We start from the raw sequence: 20,609 nt of genomic DNA, 5'->3' as shown, positions 1-20,609 counted from the left end.
CAACCAAATCAAATCCAGTTTAAACTTTATATCCAATCCATTGATTCTGATTGTTTAGTTCACTATGAATCTACTAGCTCTTGTTATTACTATAATAATAGTCAGAAGTGGAAGAAAGTGTCTGACCTTGCAACATGCAGTTCACATTAATATGTGAGTTATATAAATATGTGTGCAGCCCTTTCAGTGGAGTAAGAAAATAAATCAATGACTGATAACCGGGCACGTGAGCTCTCGTTCAAAGAGTGCAGACTGGGTCATGTGTTGTTGTTTTCTCCAATTCTAGGAAAAACTGAACAAACTGAGGGAGGGCTCAGTAGCACCACCTCCTGGCTACATCGTGCACTGTGAGGGATATTTAATTTAGCATTTAGAGTCCACGTGAAGTATTATGTTCTCTCAAAGAAGATAAAGAAGAAATGCAAACATCTAAAATCCAACAGGTGGATGAACATCTGTGTTCCGACACTTTTATGCAGACCAGGCATATTTGTCTCTAAACTACTACTTGTTTTATGTTGTTATGATTTAAATTTGGAGGATTATGACCATACAACATCCGTACTGAGGGTGTCACATTAGCAAAGATTGATTTTAACATTGAAATACAAGTTCCTACATGTCTTTTTGATGACCTGTGAACCGGCTGTAGATCGCTCAGGTAGTCGGCTGGAACAAGTCATCTGGTTATTCCCCATAGGTGACAACTGGTGAAGGTGCCTTTAACACTTCTACTTAAAGCCGCAAATCACGCTCCAATGCTATCATCGTTTCAAACTTAATGGTTAACAAGCCTTACAGATCAGCTGGTTTCATACATGTTACTTTTTTTGTCCCTACTTTTTTATTTGTTTGTTGTTTTTAACCTGTGTCTAATGTTTATCTTTCCACAGTTTTTTGAGTAAAATCTACTTCTGAGGATAAAAAAAAAACAAACAAAGCTCAAATAAACTGTAGATCTCTCGCCATGACCTCACAACAACATTCCGGTTTCTCCCACGTGCACATCTGTCTTTTCGATTGTCTGAGTCACAGCTAATCGGATTATAGATAAATATTTTTTTATACAAACAAACGATGTTGACCACCAGCTTTCTGGATGCGTTTTACTAATCAAACCGCCAGATGGCGCTGTGGCACCGAAGAGAGTTGTTTTGGGGGCCATGTGTTTCACGCTGCTTTCATGTACTGTGGGAAATATCGATTGTCCGACTTGTTAACGCATGGGAAAACGTGCCGGACGTGAAGTTCTAACATTTGCTGAGCCAGAAATTAAAGACGGATTAGATAAAACAGATCCGTTTCATTATGGGTCGTTGGGGGTTAAATTGACCCATGTAACTCACAGTTAAATTTGAGAAGCAACTCAGAAATCTGCACGTATCTTCTATCTTTAAAATCACAAAGTAACACCGTAATAATACATCTGTAAATAGGTGTCTACATCATCCCCCTAGCGGTGGCTGCAGCTGCTGGGTGTAGCCGAGCAGCACAGAGGAGGAGGCTGTGTTGGGATTAGGGGGTTGGGCTGCCTGCTGGTCGGAAACCTGCCGCCACACTCCCAGTCTGTCTCCGCCGGAGCAGCGTCGCCTTCCCGCAGCATCAGCACCAGCACCAGCATCAACCTCCAGCAGCAGACTCCAGCATCAGCACCAGACTCTAGCATCAGCACCAGACTCCAGCATCCTCTCCTCCTGCTGCCCACACACACAAACACACACACCACACACACAGACACACTGCCGCAGCGCACAGCAAGCAGACGGACAAGGACGAGCCTCTGTGAGTAACTACTTTTAATCAATGTCTATGTTGTGAATCAGTCGTTCCTCAGTGTGATTGATTAAGATTCCATCGGAGAAGGTTTTTTTTTTTGGTTGGATGGCAAATAAAATGTGCTTTTAGAAGTGTTTTCCTCTTGTCTTCAGTCGCCAGTTAACCAAAACAGTAATTTCAAAACATGCATATTGTGCTTGCTGTGCAGTTTGAAGCTGAAATCCTCATTTAATAGATCTGTCTTTAGGTGTGCCAGGTTTAAGGCTCTGAGGTAAAATCCTTGTTTCTCCAAACCACCCCCTCTGTTCAGGAGCAGTCTTCGGGGAAATAAGGGAGGATATATAAGGCCGGGGGAAAGATGGTGAAACTGGGGAGTAATCTTCAAGACAAAGGGGCCAAACCTGTGAGCGTGGAGGACGGCTTTCAGAATGTGCCCCTCATCACCCCGCTGGACGTGGGCAGCCTCCAGAGCCAAGCACCTGACAAGGTGAGAGACCAGAGAGAGAGAGAGAGGGCAATGTGTCTACTACTTTGTGTCTTCCTCTGTATCTGTTAATTCTGTGTTGTTGACCCACCACCCACACACACTTTTATGCTGAATAACACCCCCCCACCCCCAAACACACACACACACCCACACACACACACTTTGAGACATTCACACACTCATTCATCTCCGCCGTCCCCCAGCCGCGTCCTTTGTTTTCCTGCTGAGATTAGGAGACAGATTTGGTGCCAGACAGGCTGTCATTTATCATCTCGACATCCCATAGTAAGTGCACCGCCGCGCGTTAATCCAGTTACCATGGTGGCTCTGCAACATGGAGAGCTGACTGGTGTTTCCATGGGGTCGGGACGGAGAGCTGCACTGATTGCACATTCTGAAAATTAATGGATTTGGACAATAGGCTCACTGACGCTCTGCATGTGCACATATGGAATCTTTATTGCTCACTCACTGGGGGACAGGGTTTGGCTGGTTTCAGGGAAACAGTCATAGTTTGATGATTCTACATCCATATTTCTACACTGAGCTACTGATTGATTATTGTAGGGAAAAGAATCGTAGCATCACTGCACAGTTTCGTCGGTTCTCGTGTGATTCATGGTAATAAAACAGTATTTGAGTCAGTGTGCTCGGCCTAGAGTCCAATAGGTTGATGGATCCCTTTTGATGAATCAACCCCAATCCTGCTAGTCAGTGTTTTTAACCTCACTATGAGATTTTAGCTAAACTGGATTAATTCAAAATCAAAAAAGAGTTTTGTAATAAAACATGTTGAGCGATAACTTGAGATTTGTTCTTCTTGTAAAAAACTTCACTTCAACACAGCCTCAATGCTTATGCTGCAATGATTGATTAATTTATTAGAGGACCATCAAGAAAATGAATATTTTGATAAATGATTTATCGTTGAAGATTTACTGCAGTTTTTGAATTTAAATGAACCGTTTGACATATTTAGAAATATGTTTTTCTCACCTTCTTGTAGATGAGAAGCTTCATATCTGATCAGTTAGTATTGGCCTCTTATTTCCAGTGTGTATGCTAAATGCTAAGCTAACTGGATGGGCTTGTGGCCTGAGAGTGGCATCAATATAAAAAGAAAAAGTAGAGTTCATGATATAGACAACAATCAATCACTTGATCAAAACAAACCTTTACAGAATAATACACAATGAAAAGAATAGTCAGTTGCAACCCTGAATCACTGCTATGCCCTGAAAAAGAAAGAAAAATAAATAACAACACAAAAGTAAAGATGTAACACCTGAGTTTACGGCCCCTGAGAAGCACAGCAGAGCAGGGTCACGTCCTCTGTGTGATGGATACCAACTGTTCATATGTGCTGAAGCTCTTTAAGTGGTTTTTAGAGTCGAGGGGTTTCACAGTGAAGTCTTAGAATAATCCCAGAAATGTTCCGTACACTGCAGAAAAACACCCAGAGCATTCAGAGCGCTTACTGTTGTTATTCTGCTGACAGACGCGCAGTCTTTTTCTATTTCATGTATTTCATGTTAAGTACACACACACACACACACACACACACACACACACACACACACCCCACACACACACAATATAGCTTGCATTTTTATGAGTGTGTTGTGTCCAATGCAGGCATATGTGTGTGTGTGTGTGTGTGTGTGTGTGTCTGTGTGTGTGTAAGTGTGTAACACAAGTCAGCAGCAGTTCGTGACATGACATTCATAGAGCTGTCAGTCAATTTACACTGATTAAATCTGTCCCAGTAGACACAAGAACAACACTCATACTACCATCACAGCTACACACACACACACACACACACACACACACACACACACACACAAACACACACACACACACACACACACACACATATCGAGTGATGGCTCAGGGGTGTGTTTTGGTTTTTACTGATAACCTGATTTAAACTTCAGGCAGGTAGTCAATACAATTTATTTGCTCAGCACTTTTTTACAGATAAAAGTCACAGTGCTTTCACACAACCACATAAAAACAGATGAAGTCAATAGAATAAAAAACACAGACCTCCTGGTGTAAAGAGATTACCTCAAGGCTCGTCTGAACGGACTTGTCTTCAAAAGCCTTTTCAAACACAATGGGTGCAGGCGGAGCAACAGGGTTGAGACGTCACAGCCTCATAAGCTCGGTTACCGCGGGTCTTTGAGCGTGGGCGTGGGACAGACACTGAGTTTAGATGATCTGACCTACGAAATCGAGCTGATGGGCGAGGACGGAATAAATCAGCCGCGTGTGCAGGAGCCTGGGCAAAGCTCTGTGAGTAAGAATTTTAAGAATTTTCCAGGTTTTAACTTTTAACCTGGATCTTGAATGTTACAGAGTCAGTGAGGAGATGTGAGCAGAGAGGTTAATGTGAGACTGTCTATCTGACCTAGAATTTAAAGTGATGCCCTCAGGCCGATGGGTGTAGACGGAATCAGTAAAATAACTCATCATCCCAATCTTCCATCAGGTTACTGCTTTGCTTTCAGTTGCCCCCATTGCACATGTGAAGAAGAGCGTGCTTTTTGGGGGGGTTTCTGTTGGAGCTTAAATGTTTGTTCACTTGCAAATATGACACCACCACACAATGAGATTTATAGGTTTGAATGCAAATTGATGTATTGGATGTCGAGGACACTGAGGGAAGGAGTTGAGGTGAGGATGGCGCTGGGAGGATGCAGTGATGAATGACGTGGAGGGAGACTCAGATTGGGGGCTAGTCTCAGGCATGGCTAGGGATGAGGGAAGACAGGATGAAGGGATGTGGGCAGGGATGGGAGAATAGAGGATGAAGGGATGTAGGCAGGGATGAGAGAAGAGAGGATGAAGGGATGTTGGTATGGATGAGGGAAGGAAAAGAGGGGATGTGGGTATGGACGTGGGAAAGAGGATGAATAGACGTGGGTATGGATGAGGGAAGGAGATGAAGGGATGTGGGTATGGACTAGGGAAGGAGGATGAACAGACTTGGGTATGGATGAGGGAAGGAAGTGAAGGGATGTGGGTAGGGACGAGGGAAGGAGAGGAAGGGATGTGGGTATGGATGAGGGAAGGAGGATGAATAGACGTGGGTATGGACTAGGGAAGGACATGAAGGAATGTGGGTAGGGAAGGAGAGGAAGGGATGTGGGTAGGGACGAGGGTAGGAGATGAAGGGATGTGGGTAGGGACGAGGGAAGGAGATGAAGGGATGTGGGTAAGGAAGAGAGAAGGAGATGAAGGGATGTGGGTATGGACGAGAGAAGGAGATGAAGGGATGTGGGTATGGACGAGGGAAGGAGATGAAGGGATGTGGGTAAGTAAGAGAGAAAGAGATGAAGGGATGTGGGTAAGGAAGAGAGAAGGAGATGAAGGAATGTGGATAAGGAAGCGAGAAGGAGATGAAGGGATGTGGGTATGGACGAGGGAAGGAGATAAAGGGATGTGGGTATGGAAGAGAGAAGGAGGATGAAGGGATGTGGGTATGGAAGAGAGAAGGAGGATGAAGGGATGTGGGTAAGGAGGAGAGAAGGAGGATGAAGGGATTTTGGTAAGGAGGCGAGAAGGAGGATGAAGGGATGTGGGTAAGGAGGAGAGAAGGAGATGAAGGGATGTGGGTATGGACGAGGGAAGGAGATGAAGGGATGTGGGTAAGTAAGAGAGAAAGAGATGAAGGGATGTGGGTAAGGAAGAGAGAAGGAGATGAAGGAATGTGGATAAGGAAGCGAGAAGGAGATGAAGGGATGTGGGTATGGACGAGGGAAGGAGATAAAGGGATGTGGGTATGGAAGAGAGAAGGAGGATGAAGGGATGTGGGTAAGGAGGAGAGAAGGAGGATGAAGGGATGTGGGTAAGGAGGAGAGAAGGAGGATGAAGGGATGTGGGTATTCCCTGCAGACGAAGAGCCAAGCACACAGAGAAGTGCAGAATCAATACAGGATGAGGAAAGAAATCTTGAATCTAGAGATTTCAGATGTTGATTAAACCGTGTGTTAAACCAGGAGGACTGATCGAACCCCGACATCAGCTGGAGTAGGAGGAAAGAAGCCGTGAGCTGTGAGAAACTCCCTCAAACATCCGTATACCTGGAGTCTGAGCTCCTGCGATGTTACAGCCGCTGACATTTGAATGCAACAGAGGTCGTTTGAGGTTTGCTGTTCCGTCGACTATCAGTGAATTTCTACACGCCTCAGGAGACGCAGGCACAGAGATTGTTGCTGCTCCTGGAAACACCGGCTGAATCACATGGTGGTGTTGGTGCTGCGCTCACAGGGCCGAGGGAAAGGGTCAGCTCAGCAACTGCGTGTTCCGGCACATGCAGGAAACTACTTTTCTCTTTTTCCAAGTCATTATGTAAATGCAGACGGGTCAATTATTCGTTCTCAAATGGGACAGTGTGGGAGTCGCAAAGGTCAGTTTGCTGCGGAATCTTTTGCATTTGTCTCCGGCTGTGAGGTTGGGCATTTCGTCTTCCTGGCAAGTGATGCATGAAGGCAACAGAAGAGAAATAATGAAATCTGTAATTAAACATCAGAGCACAGAGGGAATGGATGATGGCGAGCGCAGGTCGTTTAATTGAAATTCTACACGCATCGCTTTTTCTCCTCCATACTCTATGTGTGATGATATTCCTCTGGCTTCTAATAGAGCCGTGTTTTGCACCAGTAACATTAAGCAGTTTTCATTGTTAGTTTCCCAACAGTCATCTGCGTCAGATCTGTATTAAGTCACTTCTGAGGATTCTTATCAACAACATTCAACAAAAACAGAAGCAGTCATCAGAAGCATTGGCGTTGGTACCTCCAGCAAGGATGTTATGTTTTTATTGTTAGCGTGATTACGCTGTTGGGCTAAAGAATAATCCATTCTCTTTTGGAGCTGAGTAAATAGAACATCTTCATTATGCTTCACACAAAAGCAAGAATACATAAAAAAACATCCTTAAAGAATAAACGAAAGAATGAAAACACCCATAACACAAATATAATTAGAAGATGCAACATGATAAAAGTATATTTTAACCCCTTATTTAAAGAAAGTTACTAATTCAGCCATATTTATTAGGATAGCTTCATTATTTACTGTTTAACCTGCTTTGTTAAAACCAGTTTAGTTCAGATTTTAACCTGTATTCATGAACATAAAATGTAGCCATAAAGCAAATGTTTATATATATGCCTATATTTTGTTTTTGGATTTTAAACAGTATATTTCTAAAAGACCAGAGGTTTTCAGCAATGTAGTTGGTGGTAAATATAGAAAAGAGTATTCCCAATTCCAGTCTCAGAAAAGGACAGTGGAACAGCTTGGACTTAAATCTTAAAAGACGTTTCACCAACAATACCCCTGTGAGGCAAAGATATGTTGTTTTTGCCGCTGGCCTCACGCAGAAGTAGTTCAGGGTTAATCAGCTTTTATTTGTCCTTCAGGATCTGACGTCAGACCAGTTTCTGTGTCTCCGTCCTTCAGAGCTAAAGGGAGGTTTATCTGGTCATGTGACCTCAATAGTACCCCAGATCAGCGTCCTGGTTCTGAGCAGCTTTACAAATATGACCGCAGCGATTTTTCAGCCTGGACCTGCTGCGTGACCTCCTGACTACAGGGTTACCTAGGGATATTTGCAGGGGAGGGATTGTGGTGATGGCATGGTTGGAAGCAAAGTTGACACACACACACAAACAAACACTCACACACACACAAACACACACACACTCTTAACAATGCGGCTGTGGCCAACAGAGGCTGAGGCATTAGAGAGGTATTAGATTTGATTCCATCTGGGCAGGGACGCGTCGCAGCCACCGCCGGGTCACCAATATCGTGATTGGATTGCCGATACAAAAGAAAAGAGGGAGGAGAGAGATAGAGAGAGAGAGAGAGAGAGAGAGAGAGAGAGAGAGAGAGAGAGAGAGAAATAGACTCACATAAAGTCAGCCAAATCTTTTCTCTCTCTCCGCGCGTCGTTTCTCTGGGAACAGAGCCGAGGTACAAAGAGCTGCTTCAAAGCCTGTGATAGACAAATGTTCTCTATTCCTCTCCAGACACGCCTCCCTACACACCCTCACCCTGTTCCTCTGCTCTCCTTACTTCCTCTGGAGCAGCTTTTATGTCTCGTTCCTCCTTCACGGCCGTGTTTTCCCTTTCGTCATAAAATAGTGAGGGATCCCTCAGACGATGTTAAGTCAGTAATGGAGCGTTGAATAATTTCGTACGTGTTGCGATGACGCGGGGCCTCATGACGAGATGAAACATCGTCTGAGGTTAATTTCACAAATCACCACAAATTATACTTTTTATGGCATCAATCCGATCGGCTGTGTACATGTGACTTCTGAAGAAAAACAAATGTATTACCCAATCACTGACACACTGGTTATGAAAGCCTGCGCACAGATAGAGCCTGTATCTCCTAGGATACCAAGTGTTGGTTATTGTTAAATTAATTTCAAATTGTACAAATCAAAGGGATTCAGTCATCCTGGTTCTAGTTCAGTCAAAATTATAGATAGTGATTATTTCCATTATCGATTAGTTTGCTGTAGATCTTCTCTACTGAGCGATGAACCATTTGTCAAGTGTCAGAAAATCCCTGAGCCGAGTGCAACGTCTTCAGATGTCGTGTTTTGACCTTTGACCTACAGTCCCTAAATTGAGGAATAGCTCCAACAAGAGAAAGATCAAGATGTTATATAATTTTATGCAGTCAACATCTCCCCTGTATTGTTTACTGCCCAATTCAATGGCATTTCATTGCTGTTTATCTGTTTTCATTTGAGCCTTAATACAGATTGATTTAGGCCTTGAATGCTGGGGGATGCAAATAACTCAATATAGGTACAAGTGCTGCAGCCTTTTATAGTGGATCCGAGGTGGCACTCTGATTGGTTTGTTGCATATTTGCACATTATAGCCCAAAAACTTTTTTGAGCCATGCAACGTTTTTTTTGCGTTTAAAGTAGAAAATTCAGTTCCCTAAATGCAATTGCACAATACGCTTCAGATCAAGCACTTAGATAATTCAAATGAAGCCCATAGTGTGCACAATAAAGAGAGTATGAAGGTGACTGACTCAACTTTATAGCAGACATAGAAACCTAAATTCCCTGAAATGGTATTTAAGTGATAAAAGTGATATTCAATGGTTTTAATATAAAGGTTCTGATTTCTTATTTTGCAAACTTTACCCTGATTTTTTCTTGTCGAGTCATTTCCCACTTTGGAGGTCTGTGTCTGCAGAGCTGTCTGAGTCCAATCAACCAAATATCTAAACACTAAGAGAGAAGTCGATTAAACATTCATCACCTTTGTCTATAACCTCACTTCATCTTGTTAGAGTTTCACATCGTACCCGCACTCTGCCACAGGGATACGGCTCTCCTCTGCTTTTCCTATTGATTTTATTCACTGTTTTATTCACGAGGAGCTACCTCCCGTGCCGAAAACATCCCCATAAAAATCCACTCCAGGAGCGCAGTCTTTGGGAATGAAAAAATGAAATGATAGTGATAACAGGTTTGAGAAACAACGGGAAGACGGGGAGGAAAGAGAAGTTCTGACAGCTGTTCTACAGAGAGTATAGAACAGAAAGAAATACTGTGATTGGAGAAAGAAGGATGGAGAAAAATAAATAAGGATCGACAGGCTGAGTCTGACCGGCTTAAATGGTCTTTTCTGAAATGTGCCTGACTGGACTTGTATTGAAATATCTATGTTATAGATTACTGCTGTTGATGTTTAAACTAGTTAGTTCCAGTTTCTACCGAGTCCTGCCTGCCTGCCGAAGATGGTAAAATCCTTATGGATGTTAAAAAGGCCACTGGCCATCAACATGCTGGTGTGGCTGGTGGTCAGTTTGACAGACGTCAATGTGTTTGTGTGGATGAGGGAGAGAGCGAGGAAACGAGCGCCGATCTCCTGCCATCTCAATTTAAACTGTGGACTGTGAGATTTAGTCATCAGCTTCGACGACAGGATGTTCACCTGCACAAGCAAATTCTCCATGTGCACACACAGCAGTCTCCTAAGGGATGTGATGGCTGAGAGGAAATGGCAGAATTGACAGGTTATTTAGGGGCATGGATTTTTGGTCATTTTTGTTTAAATCGCCTCCTGCTAGAGCCTAACTCCAAACTCTGTGAGGCTGTAATGCTGTAAACTAAGACAGATTAAAGAAAAATCTGACAGCAAACAAATGATGGGGAATTAAAGGGGAAATGAGGCTAATGGATACTGTTCAAATCAAAGAAACAAATCAAAAGAGGATTCATTGCTTGACTAATAATATAAAATAAGACATTACTGATGACTCTGAAAATCTTTCCACAAACCAAAAGCTGCCAGACAGCGACCATGATATTAGTGAGTCTGAAACTATTCGTTCTTGATGTGGAAGCACACATAACGATTTTGTCCAATTCATCCTCTGGGAACCATGAATGTCTCAACTGAATTTCAAGGCAATGCCATCGACAGCTGTTGAGCTATTTGAATCAAACCAATGGACCAGTTGACCCATTGAAAACATAAATAAATACTGTGGAGAAATTACAAATGCAAAAATGTGACTTTATCTCTTTGTAATTAAGCTGTAATTACATTTCCACTCATCCTGTCGTGACTGTTCATGACTGCATCATTGATGGAATGTTTTATTTAACATCAAACTTTGTCAAACCCGATTTTACTCCTCATGGATAAATGTTTTACCAGCGGGTATCTAATGAAAGAAGGAGGCACTTTGTTCTGTACCACTGACTCACAGCTAAGAGGCTGTATAGACGAGCCAACGTTGGATTGATAACCTCTTCATCAGGGGATATGTAATAAAGGAGTTAGAATGAGGACTGATCAACCCACGTGACGCTCTGGTGTATTTAAACCTCGACATCCTGAACACGTAACTGTGAAATGAGTCAGAGAACCAGGAAGTTGAGGCAAAACGGAGACATTAGTTATGACGAAGAAAAGCCACAGGGCTCCGGAGCATTAGGGGGTCCGATCAAAACGCTCTGTCTTCACTGCGGCCTTGAACTCTTAAGATAAGTGCTTACTGGAGCCAACCGGCTGCTTTGCTATTCAGATAGCGGAGCCGCGACGTGTGCACAGCAGTTTGTGGTTTTCTCCCGGAGACAGCGGCTCAGAGGCAGCACAATTAGCCACAAGGACACTGAGACATTGATCTTTTCCTCTCCCTTCACCTCTGCTCTGCCGTCCATTCACCTTCCTCTGGTGCACATGAATATACAGTGAATGCACAAAACAGCAGGGACACTTTGTCCTTTCCTTTTCAAAGTCGAGGGGGAAACCTGGTAAAAACTATTACTTCTTCCATTTGTGTTGGTGACGGGAAAGAAGAGATTTGTGTCAGGATTCGGAATTTAAAGTTTATATTGTGAAAATGAGGAGGAAGTTCATCACTGTTTTTAATCATTTATGCACAGGTTCAGATTGATATAAATATAAAAAATTATAATTATTTGATATCAAGTTAAGTCTTTTAAATAAGTATTCAGGTGACACAGATATGATCTTGCCTAGAGTAACTACCTGATTTTTTACCTGACATTTGGAAACAAAGACGCGTCACGACTCGACTGGTAAACCAGAATTAACCTTAAGAAGAGTTGACGCTTTGCTCAGTGGAACCTCAGCTGCATTTGCCAAATTCCTGTAGAAACCTCCTCCACTTTCTCTTTACTCACTGACTTTGAGAGAGTTCCACTCCGTCTCTTTTACTCGTGTCCTCCTCCTCCTCCCGTATTTTGACCGTAGCTCTAAACGGGTTTGCTTGAGGAGCTTTGGACTGACAGTATTGGGGCAAGCCTTTGCTGCTCTGACTCTCCCCCCCCACCCCACCCCCCCTTCTAGCTGTCGGCACCAAAGCATAGTGTTTTCTCTCCGGACCCTGGGTTTTGGATTGTGGGCACCAGACCTTATTAAGATACAGTGGAGCTCTAACAGATACCTGCCACCAGTATCTCCAGCAGGATATGGCTTCTATAGCTTTGCTGGGTTTCATTCTATGCCCAAATCCAGGTTTCCAGTAAAATAAAGTGAACTTGCTCTGGAGAAAGATATATCAGCAGTCGTGTTATTATATCTGCCACCTGTGCTCAATATTTGTTTGTGTCTTCTTCTTCTTCTATCCTAACTTACACCTTTGGGTTTTGAAATGTGCCCTTTTCTCAATCTCTCTTTATGACATTTCTGAGCCCCTGGTGTGCTTCTAGTGTCGTATCAACCTGTGAATATGAAACTGTGTGCACTAAAGGTACGAGTAATGCTTTGTTGCTTTATTACTGTTAAAAAAAAACTCAGAAGACAAATGGAAATCTCTTCAACTTTTGAATTCTCTGGACAGCTGCAACAAAGCAGAGAAGGTTGTGCACACTCAGCTCCAGTGGCATATATTGAATGTGCGGAGATATAGCAACAGATGACCCGTGTGGCGCTCTCTCTATTCATAGGCATGTGACTCCCGTTCAGAGGTACATCTTGTGAAGAGAAGCAACCGAGACTGAGACTCTACCGATTCCGACAATGTCAGAACGTTGTCTGTAGGAAGAATTTCCACTGAGATACTGATAGGAATATGTATTTATACGCATGGACAGATGCACCCTTAGCCTGTGCAGACTTTTCTTATCTTCACATTCGATTTGTTAGGTCTTCTTACTCGGCTCACAGTGTCCTGGACACAGTGTTCTCAAATATATTCCATTATTTATGTGCCTCTGCATCTTGTATTCTACATTTTAAACATTAACGCCTTTTAATATAAAGTTTATTAAAGCATCTCTCTGTGTCTCACTGGTTGAACCGTTTCTCCCTCCTGCAGGTGGTGGTGAAAACTCGCACCGAGTACCAGACGGAGAAGAAGAGACTGAAGGTTCCCAAGGTGGAGGAGTTCACCATCAGCTTCACTGACGGGGTGTCCGAGAGACTTAAGGTAAGAACGGACAAGTTGGATGAATACAAAAACAAAAGCTCTACGTGATTATATAGTTGAACTTCTCTTTTTCAGTTTGATCTGAGGTCATTCTTGTCATCATCGTTCCAATTCGAAGCAGGATGTTTATTCATCTGACATTTCCTCCTTCAGTTCACCAAAATTGAATCAGCGTGACCGGGTCGGCTGCCAGTTTGGTTTAGAAGTGTTCCGGCAGCTGAGTCTGTTCACAATGCAAATATTCAGGAGGTAGACATGCGAGCAGAACACTGGTAACAAGATAAATAACCCATGCAAACACAAATATCACTGATAATAAAGTATAATTATTTACTGAAGATTTGTGCAACATCATAGTGTTTACTCCGCTACATTTATTGGAGAGATAATATTGCTAGTTAGTTAACCTTTAAATACTTTACATAACAAATTAAGATGTATTTATAGCATACAACACACTCACAGGGGCTCTTGACCTTTTGGCTTGGGGTCACTTGAAAAAGCTGCAGTTTGGTGCCTTTGCCTCATTCAATCACCTGTTTGAGATCAATAGAGAACAGATTAGAGAGATTAGAACAGTAAAAGTAAAGCAGAACTTGTTTTTTCTCTCATGATTCATCTCACAACCCCTCTACAGACACTCATTAGGACTGTTTAGCATGTTTTGAATGAGGTTTGGTTTTGTGACGGATCCTCTGGCCGAGCTCTGGATCACCTGGTGTTGAGCCGCGGTCGATAAAGTCATGCTGTGTGCGACATGTAAAGATTGTGATCTTAAGTTCTTCCCTCCTGTCGTCCAATGTGTTTATAAGTGTCACTACTCTGATGAAACCTGATGATGCGTCCCGACAGCAAAAGACTAAAACAGTCTGTTCACATTATTGGAAACAATCTTCACTTGGCTTTTACTTGTAACAGTGTATTCTTACGCCACTGCACTTCCTCAGCAAAGGTTAGGACAGGGGACGTCAGCTGCACCGTCCAACAGCGCCTTCGTCTCCGAGGCGATGTCTGAGCCACTCTGCTGTCGTTAGGGGAGACATAAGACAGCCGACGTTGTCATGGCAGCAAAGAAAACCTCAATCAATGGCAACCCTGACAGAGAGAGAGAGAGAGATAGAGAGAGAGAGAGAGAGAGAGAGTGAGAGTGCGAGTGAGAGTGAGAGTGACAGAGTGAGAAAGTGAGAGGGAGAGAGAGAGAGAGAGAGAGAGAGAGAGAGAGAAGTTGTGCAAATGTCAGAGTGTGTGTGTGTGTGTGTGTGTGTGTATAAATGGGAGGTGTAACACGGGCGTGAAAGGTTCTTGAAAGCGGAGGAGAGCAGGATTAGATATCAGACACCAAAAGAGGCTTTCTAATTGTCAGGATGAGACACCCACAGACACACACACATATACACAACACACACACACACACAAACACACACTGAAGCTGTGTCAGAGCACTGCTGCAAAGGTTAAGTAGAAAACTGCATCACCTGGACCTCCACACTTCAAAGCGATGCAATGAGGTCGGTGTCTTGGAAGTGGCAGCGGTGGACCAGCGTGTCGGCCAGCGTCTGTGTGGATGAAATCCTCGTCTTGTCCTCGGAGTCGACTGAAACCAGCTGAGCCCGTATCGATTTCAAATGGCAGCGTAATGTCAGCCAAGTGTTCTGAGCTGGATTTGACACAGGTTCAACAGGGACAGCAGAACAAATCTTGTATCACAGTATATTTAAAATAGGTTTTTCAAATCACATTAATATACAGTTAGTTTGCAGTTAATTAGGTACACCTAATACAGTCTAATATAGCCGACCTACAGCAAACCATCATTATAATGCTCAGTTTGTATTGAAACTCTGTCATAAAGGTGTCGATTTGGACTGTAACAAGTTAGCGTGTCTGATCTTTGGCTGATCACCATTCATGTGAATGGGTTGGACAAAATAGTAGGAACACCTCTCAATGTAATGCTACGTGTGAGTCAAGTTCAACATCGACACAACCTGCAGCTGCTTAATCTTAGTCTTTGTCGACCATGTTGTCACTTCGTGCTATTATTGGTAGCACAGGTGTTTTGTCGACTCGAGGCTCCGGGACACTTGCGTTGGTGGAAACAAATCACGACACAGCTTCGACAAATTGCCAAACAGCAGTTGTTGATTCCCAGAGTTGTTAAAACTGTTGCCACAGACATTCCAATCGAGTCTTGTTGTGTCGCACATCATCAGCTTCTGTTTGGCAGAAATTCATTTCAGTCTCTCAGTCTTTGTGATGTCGGTTGTTTTTGGGTTCTCGACCGAAGCGCTTGTTGTGTTTGACTACTAGTACTGATTCTGCAGATACACATGCATGTCCCCCCCCCCCCACACACACACACACAGTGTAACATTTCTGGATGAAAAGCTTGCACATCTCTTCTCCCTTCAAAGCTTTGCAGATTGTGTTGATGGATGAAGAGCTCAGAGTGTAAAACGTTCTCTAATCTGCCCTCCCTCACTGTCTTACTCCTGCTTACCACTCTCCTCCTCTCCATCCTCCTCTCCTCCGCTCTCCTTCCCTGCTGCGGATTTCTTTTTCCTCTCTTCGCATGTTTCTGCTTACTGCAACACTTTGACCCCTTTTTGATTAAACTGCTTTACTCCGAAATGCAACACAGCATCACTCCTAAATGACATTTCAGGCATTTAGCTGCAGCTTTAATCCACAGTGACAAACGTGGCCATGGAGTGTTCCTGTGATCCAGAATCCTGCCAACATGGCAGATAAAATACATGAGCGAGTGAAATGAAAAGCAACCAGAGGTCAATGCATATCCTCCATCACATGGCTTATACCTATCTCCAATCGGACCAGGGTTACTTTGTATAATGTGATAATACCAGCACTTTATGATGACATCATCATAAAAAATTAGATTTATCTAAATAAACTGTATAACTTGTCAGTAATCATATTGGTTGTAACAGTTAATGCATCAATATACTATAAGATGACTTTATTATGTCATTTCTACCATATTATCAAAAGTTATTGTTTTTCCTACACTAACTGTTGTCGAGCCCAATCAATATATTGATACACTGATACAGATTTATTTTAAGGACAATGATTGAAGATGATGAAGATGTTATCAGTGTTGATATTTTACAGTTTAAATATAAACGTTTATCATAAATAGCTATAAATGAGTTTTAAAACCTGGGTAAAATGACTGAACATTTGTAGGGAAAATAATTCAGGCGGCAATTAAAAGTTATGTTTGATTAAATATGTAAATTATGTAAAACTGTGTAGTTTTCGTGATATGAAGATGTGAAGGGTTTTAGGAGTTTTCTGGGGTAGTTTTTCCTAACTCTTACCCTTTGAAGCAAACTGTGGTTTGTAAACTACACTAATTAAATTAGATTGATTGCAACATTTTTTTATGTGATCATCAAATATACCATCATTGAACACATGGAAACTCTCAAGTATTAGTATTGGATTGGATTAAAAAACGAATACAGGTCTGGCTCTAATGAGAAGGATGGAACCGAGATAGGAGGAAGGTGTTGAGATGCTGTGTTTTTTCGGTTCACATTCAGCTAATGACCTTTGCTGCAAAAGATTTCTTCTACTTCTTGTCCGTCGCCCCCCCCCCCCCCCCCCCCCATCACGCTCAACGGCAGACTTTTCTAATAAAGAGTAAATGCCACGAGGAGGATCTGTGAAAATGAGAAACCTGGAGGAGAGGATTAGCGTGGCTCGTGGGGGGGGGGGAGACGATGCAGGTGTAGAGTGTGATGAAGGGGCAGATTTCATTCGTGTCGTCCTGCTTGCTTTCTGGTTTGGCCCCCGCCGTCCTGGGAACATGGTGCACGCCTCACTCCTACAGGCCTGACTGGAACCCTTATACCCCCACAAACACATGCCAACACAATCCTCATCTCACACACACGCACACACACACACACACTGACCCCCTGACAGCGCCGTGACTGCCAAGCCGAAGTTAGCATAGCCTGCGCAGGTAGCTGTGGGAGAGACAGCCACCGTCCAAAACAATTATCCCATTATTACCTGCACTTTGCCTGCAGATAAAAGCTTTGCTGCAGTCGGCCGCCTCCACACAAGCCCTGCGCTGTTTGTCAGGTTGGAGGTGATTACTGCTGCGGCTCGAAACCTCGCACAACCTCACTGTTCCGCGTATTGTTCCTCCTTGTGTTGTATGGAAGACTAATGCTATGCTGATTGCAGGGACAGTTTATAGCCCAGTTGTCTGCCCTCCGTTAAACACCCACACTGAAGCACACACGCACACAAACACACAAACATTTAAATGCACAATTGATTTACCGTCAGCACTGGTTTAATAGTCTGAGCGTTGTTTGCCGTGAGCGGAGGGAGAACATCAGAGGGAGGAGTCAGAAGTGGAGCTGCAGTCTAACGCTCCACGTCCCGACATCGATACGCTTTAGGGAGGATGCTTTTTATGTTTCGACCCGGCCTGATGGAGACGGCCTCTGGGTCTAACTTGCTTAAAGTGCATTTTGTTACAACCAAAAAGTTGTGTACAAACTTTATAAACAGCTCAACAACCAACATGACACATAATCTAGTAACAAAAGGTTACAGGGTCTGTTTTGGGATGTTCTGTTCCTCAGGTTTAGTGCCTGAATCGGAGTATGCACTTATACAAATATGTTTGGTCTAATGTTTTCATATTCAATTTAATATTCAATTTATTTGGTTGACTACAGCCCAAAGAAACTTTCAGGTGTGTGCCAGGAAGTTTCAGGTGTATCTGGTGTATCCGTTGAGCAAAGACGTTCGGAGACAACGTAACAGTGACGACATGCGAGCAGAGACAGTTTCATGAGGAAGTCCAAGGTTGAAATATGACACAGCTAATTTCCAAATGGAGACATAACAAGCCAAGAGGCAGTAGGTGACTGTGCGTCCTCCAGTGTCTGCCAGAAACTCTCCGGAACTCGTTTGCATTTGAAAGTTAGTTTCTGATGCACAAACAAAACTTTCAGACGTGCACCAGAAAGTTTTATTTAGTCTATTTTGCCTACGTCTGATAAAGGGCTCCAAAGTTATCATTTTTTTTTTTTAAATCTATATTTTTTTTTTAAACAATAAAAATGCCAATCATTTTTAGTGTGTACAGACTTTCCCCTGCATTATTTAGCAGAACAATTTTTGAGCCCCATTGAAAGTAAATCTTGTCGGTGGATGTTGTTTCCTGTTGCAAGAAAAACTGATGCCCACAGTTTACTCTCGGATAAAGACAAGTCGGAACTTGGCTCCATAACCAACAGTGGAAATTGTGAAGCCTCTGCTCCTTTTTCCTCACATCCATCCCTCTCTCTCTCTCCTTCACCTTCTCCCTTTCATCAAACTCATCGCTGTATTTTACACTTTCAACACCAACACCCTCACAGCTCCTGATATAGCTCTGCCAGCTTCCCCTTGGCTGGTAGTCAAAGACATTGTTCCAAATTGGCTTCTTATAAAATGAGACCAGCCAGATGTGATACCTGGATCTCACAGCCCTGGCGTGCACACACACACAAACACACACTTGAAGTCCACGCACGTTGAATAGCTGACTGTCTTTGTTGAATTATGAATTGGCGCCGGCTGAAGAGCTGCGTTCAGATCTCAGCTGGATATGTTGCTTGTGTTGGCCGAGCAGGAGCAACAGCACCGGTTATCAGGGCACAACAGGCCGGGAACAGGGTGCTGTTAACAGGCGGAAAAATCTAAACGGTGTAAAATCAGAACCAGCGCACGACTGGATGGTTCCACACGAGTATCTTCACGCTCCGCTGAAGCACAAACACCATCTCGGTGAGGTCAGTCCGCCGTCCCCACACAGCATGGAAGCCGACTCGAGTTTGAGTCATTTGTCAGTGCAAAGAGGCCCCCCGTGTCAGCCGCCATGTGAGACACGCTGACAGACGCTCAGACAGCCTGACAACCACAGGGACGGACAACAGACGCCGCCGCTGTGTGAGGGACATCGGGGATGATTTAAACGTCCAGATGGCTTCTGTTCTGCTCTACTTCTTGCCTCAGATCCCGAATCAAACAGCACCTCAAAGGACGTCAGGCTTCAGGCACTGTCGGCCTATCATCATCAGCAGCAGACGTGAATACACGAGGACAAGTTCAAATTCTCACTGCGCGTCCTATTTTATCTCAAAGGTCAAAGCGCTTTGAGAAAATCCGATATGCAATCACCGAACCAGGACGTGGGATCTGTCTGAGATCTGGGTCTGGTTTTTCAGACGAGGACGCGGAGGTCGGTTGGATCCAAACTCTTTTGTTTGGACTTTGTAATTAAGTTGCCAGTGGAGAGGTTGCCAAGATGGAAAAGGATTTGAGAGGCTGATCGATGGCCCAGACGTCCGTGTGACCCAACAGCTTTAAATCTCTGAGCTCACATTTTCATACGCAGCCGGACTTAAGTGAAAATGCTTCAGATAGTTTTAAATCCTCTGGAACGGATCATTACTAGGTTTTACAAATACCTGTGTTTTTCTTTATGTCAACACTGTAGACTCCACTCGTGTTCTTGATATTATTAAAATCCAGATTTCTTTAGGTTTAAATTTGGGGATTGGTTGTTGGTTAAGATATTTCTTATATTTCAACGGTGAACAGTAAAAGGACTGTGTTTATATTGAGCTTTAGAATGTGGTTGGGCATCGAACCAACCACCTTCTGGCTAGTGGATGAGGCTTCCTCCTATCTGGACTGTCAGTGCTGATACAGTGGTTTTTAATGGATTGAAAGTAAAAAAGTAATAAATGACGTGGTTAGTTTACAGCCCTAGAGAGAGGATTAGCAAGATGACACTACTGTACATGGATCACAAGTGTTTTAAGGGTTAATCATATTGATGATAATGAAAACCATTCATGTTCATATGAAAATTAGAATAAAAGTCCAATAATTCAAACGTTGAAAATTAGGATCAGATAAATAACTTGCTTTGTGATTTATCAAATTTGGGGGTTTCTAAGGAGCTTCTAAAAATGGAATCCAAATCAAATGTGTCAAAAACAATATATCAAAGTCTGTACGAACATATAATTAAAACTGACATGTTAACATTAGTATTTTCCATCACTGGTGCAGACACTTGATTTGATATGATAATAACAAGCTGAAATAATAGGACAGTAGGAGTAAGCCCCGCCCATGACACAGATACCAAAGGACTAACTGAAATTAAGATGTCAATTTGTTTTAAACAATATTACAACACTTAGCATTGCACACACACACACACACACACACACACACACACAGCTGCGTACATGGTGAACATATGCAGGAACATAAAAAACACCCATGAGACTGAGCTGGGGAGACATTAGAGTAATCAACCTTGTCTGGTGATGTAAACAAGTCTGTATG

General features: G+C 43.1%; 1 protein-coding gene across 1 annotated transcript in view; it reads left to right on the top strand.

Annotated features, from left to right (window-relative positions):
- Positions 1 to 1,494: 1,494 nt before the first annotated feature.
- The window catches only part of nsg2 (neuronal vesicle trafficking associated 2), a 30,736-nt gene continuing 11,621 nt past the window's right edge, over positions 1,495 to 20,609 (top strand). Inside the window, exons 1-3 of the mRNA XM_062405505.1 lie at positions 1,495 to 1,782; positions 2,087 to 2,263; positions 13,104 to 13,214. Of these exons, the coding sequence (XP_062261489.1) occupies positions 2,135 to 2,263; positions 13,104 to 13,214 (240 nt within the window). The 5' untranslated portion in view covers positions 1,495 to 1,782; positions 2,087 to 2,134. The remainder of the gene's footprint in view (positions 1,783 to 2,086; positions 2,264 to 13,103; positions 13,215 to 20,609) is intronic.

Source organism: Platichthys flesus, chromosome 15 (genome assembly GCF_949316205.1).
Source record: "Platichthys flesus chromosome 15, fPlaFle2.1, whole genome shotgun sequence".
Classification (NCBI taxonomy): domain Eukaryota; kingdom Metazoa; phylum Chordata; class Actinopteri; order Pleuronectiformes; family Pleuronectidae; genus Platichthys; species Platichthys flesus.
This window is presented reverse-complemented; position numbering and strand designations above follow the sequence as displayed.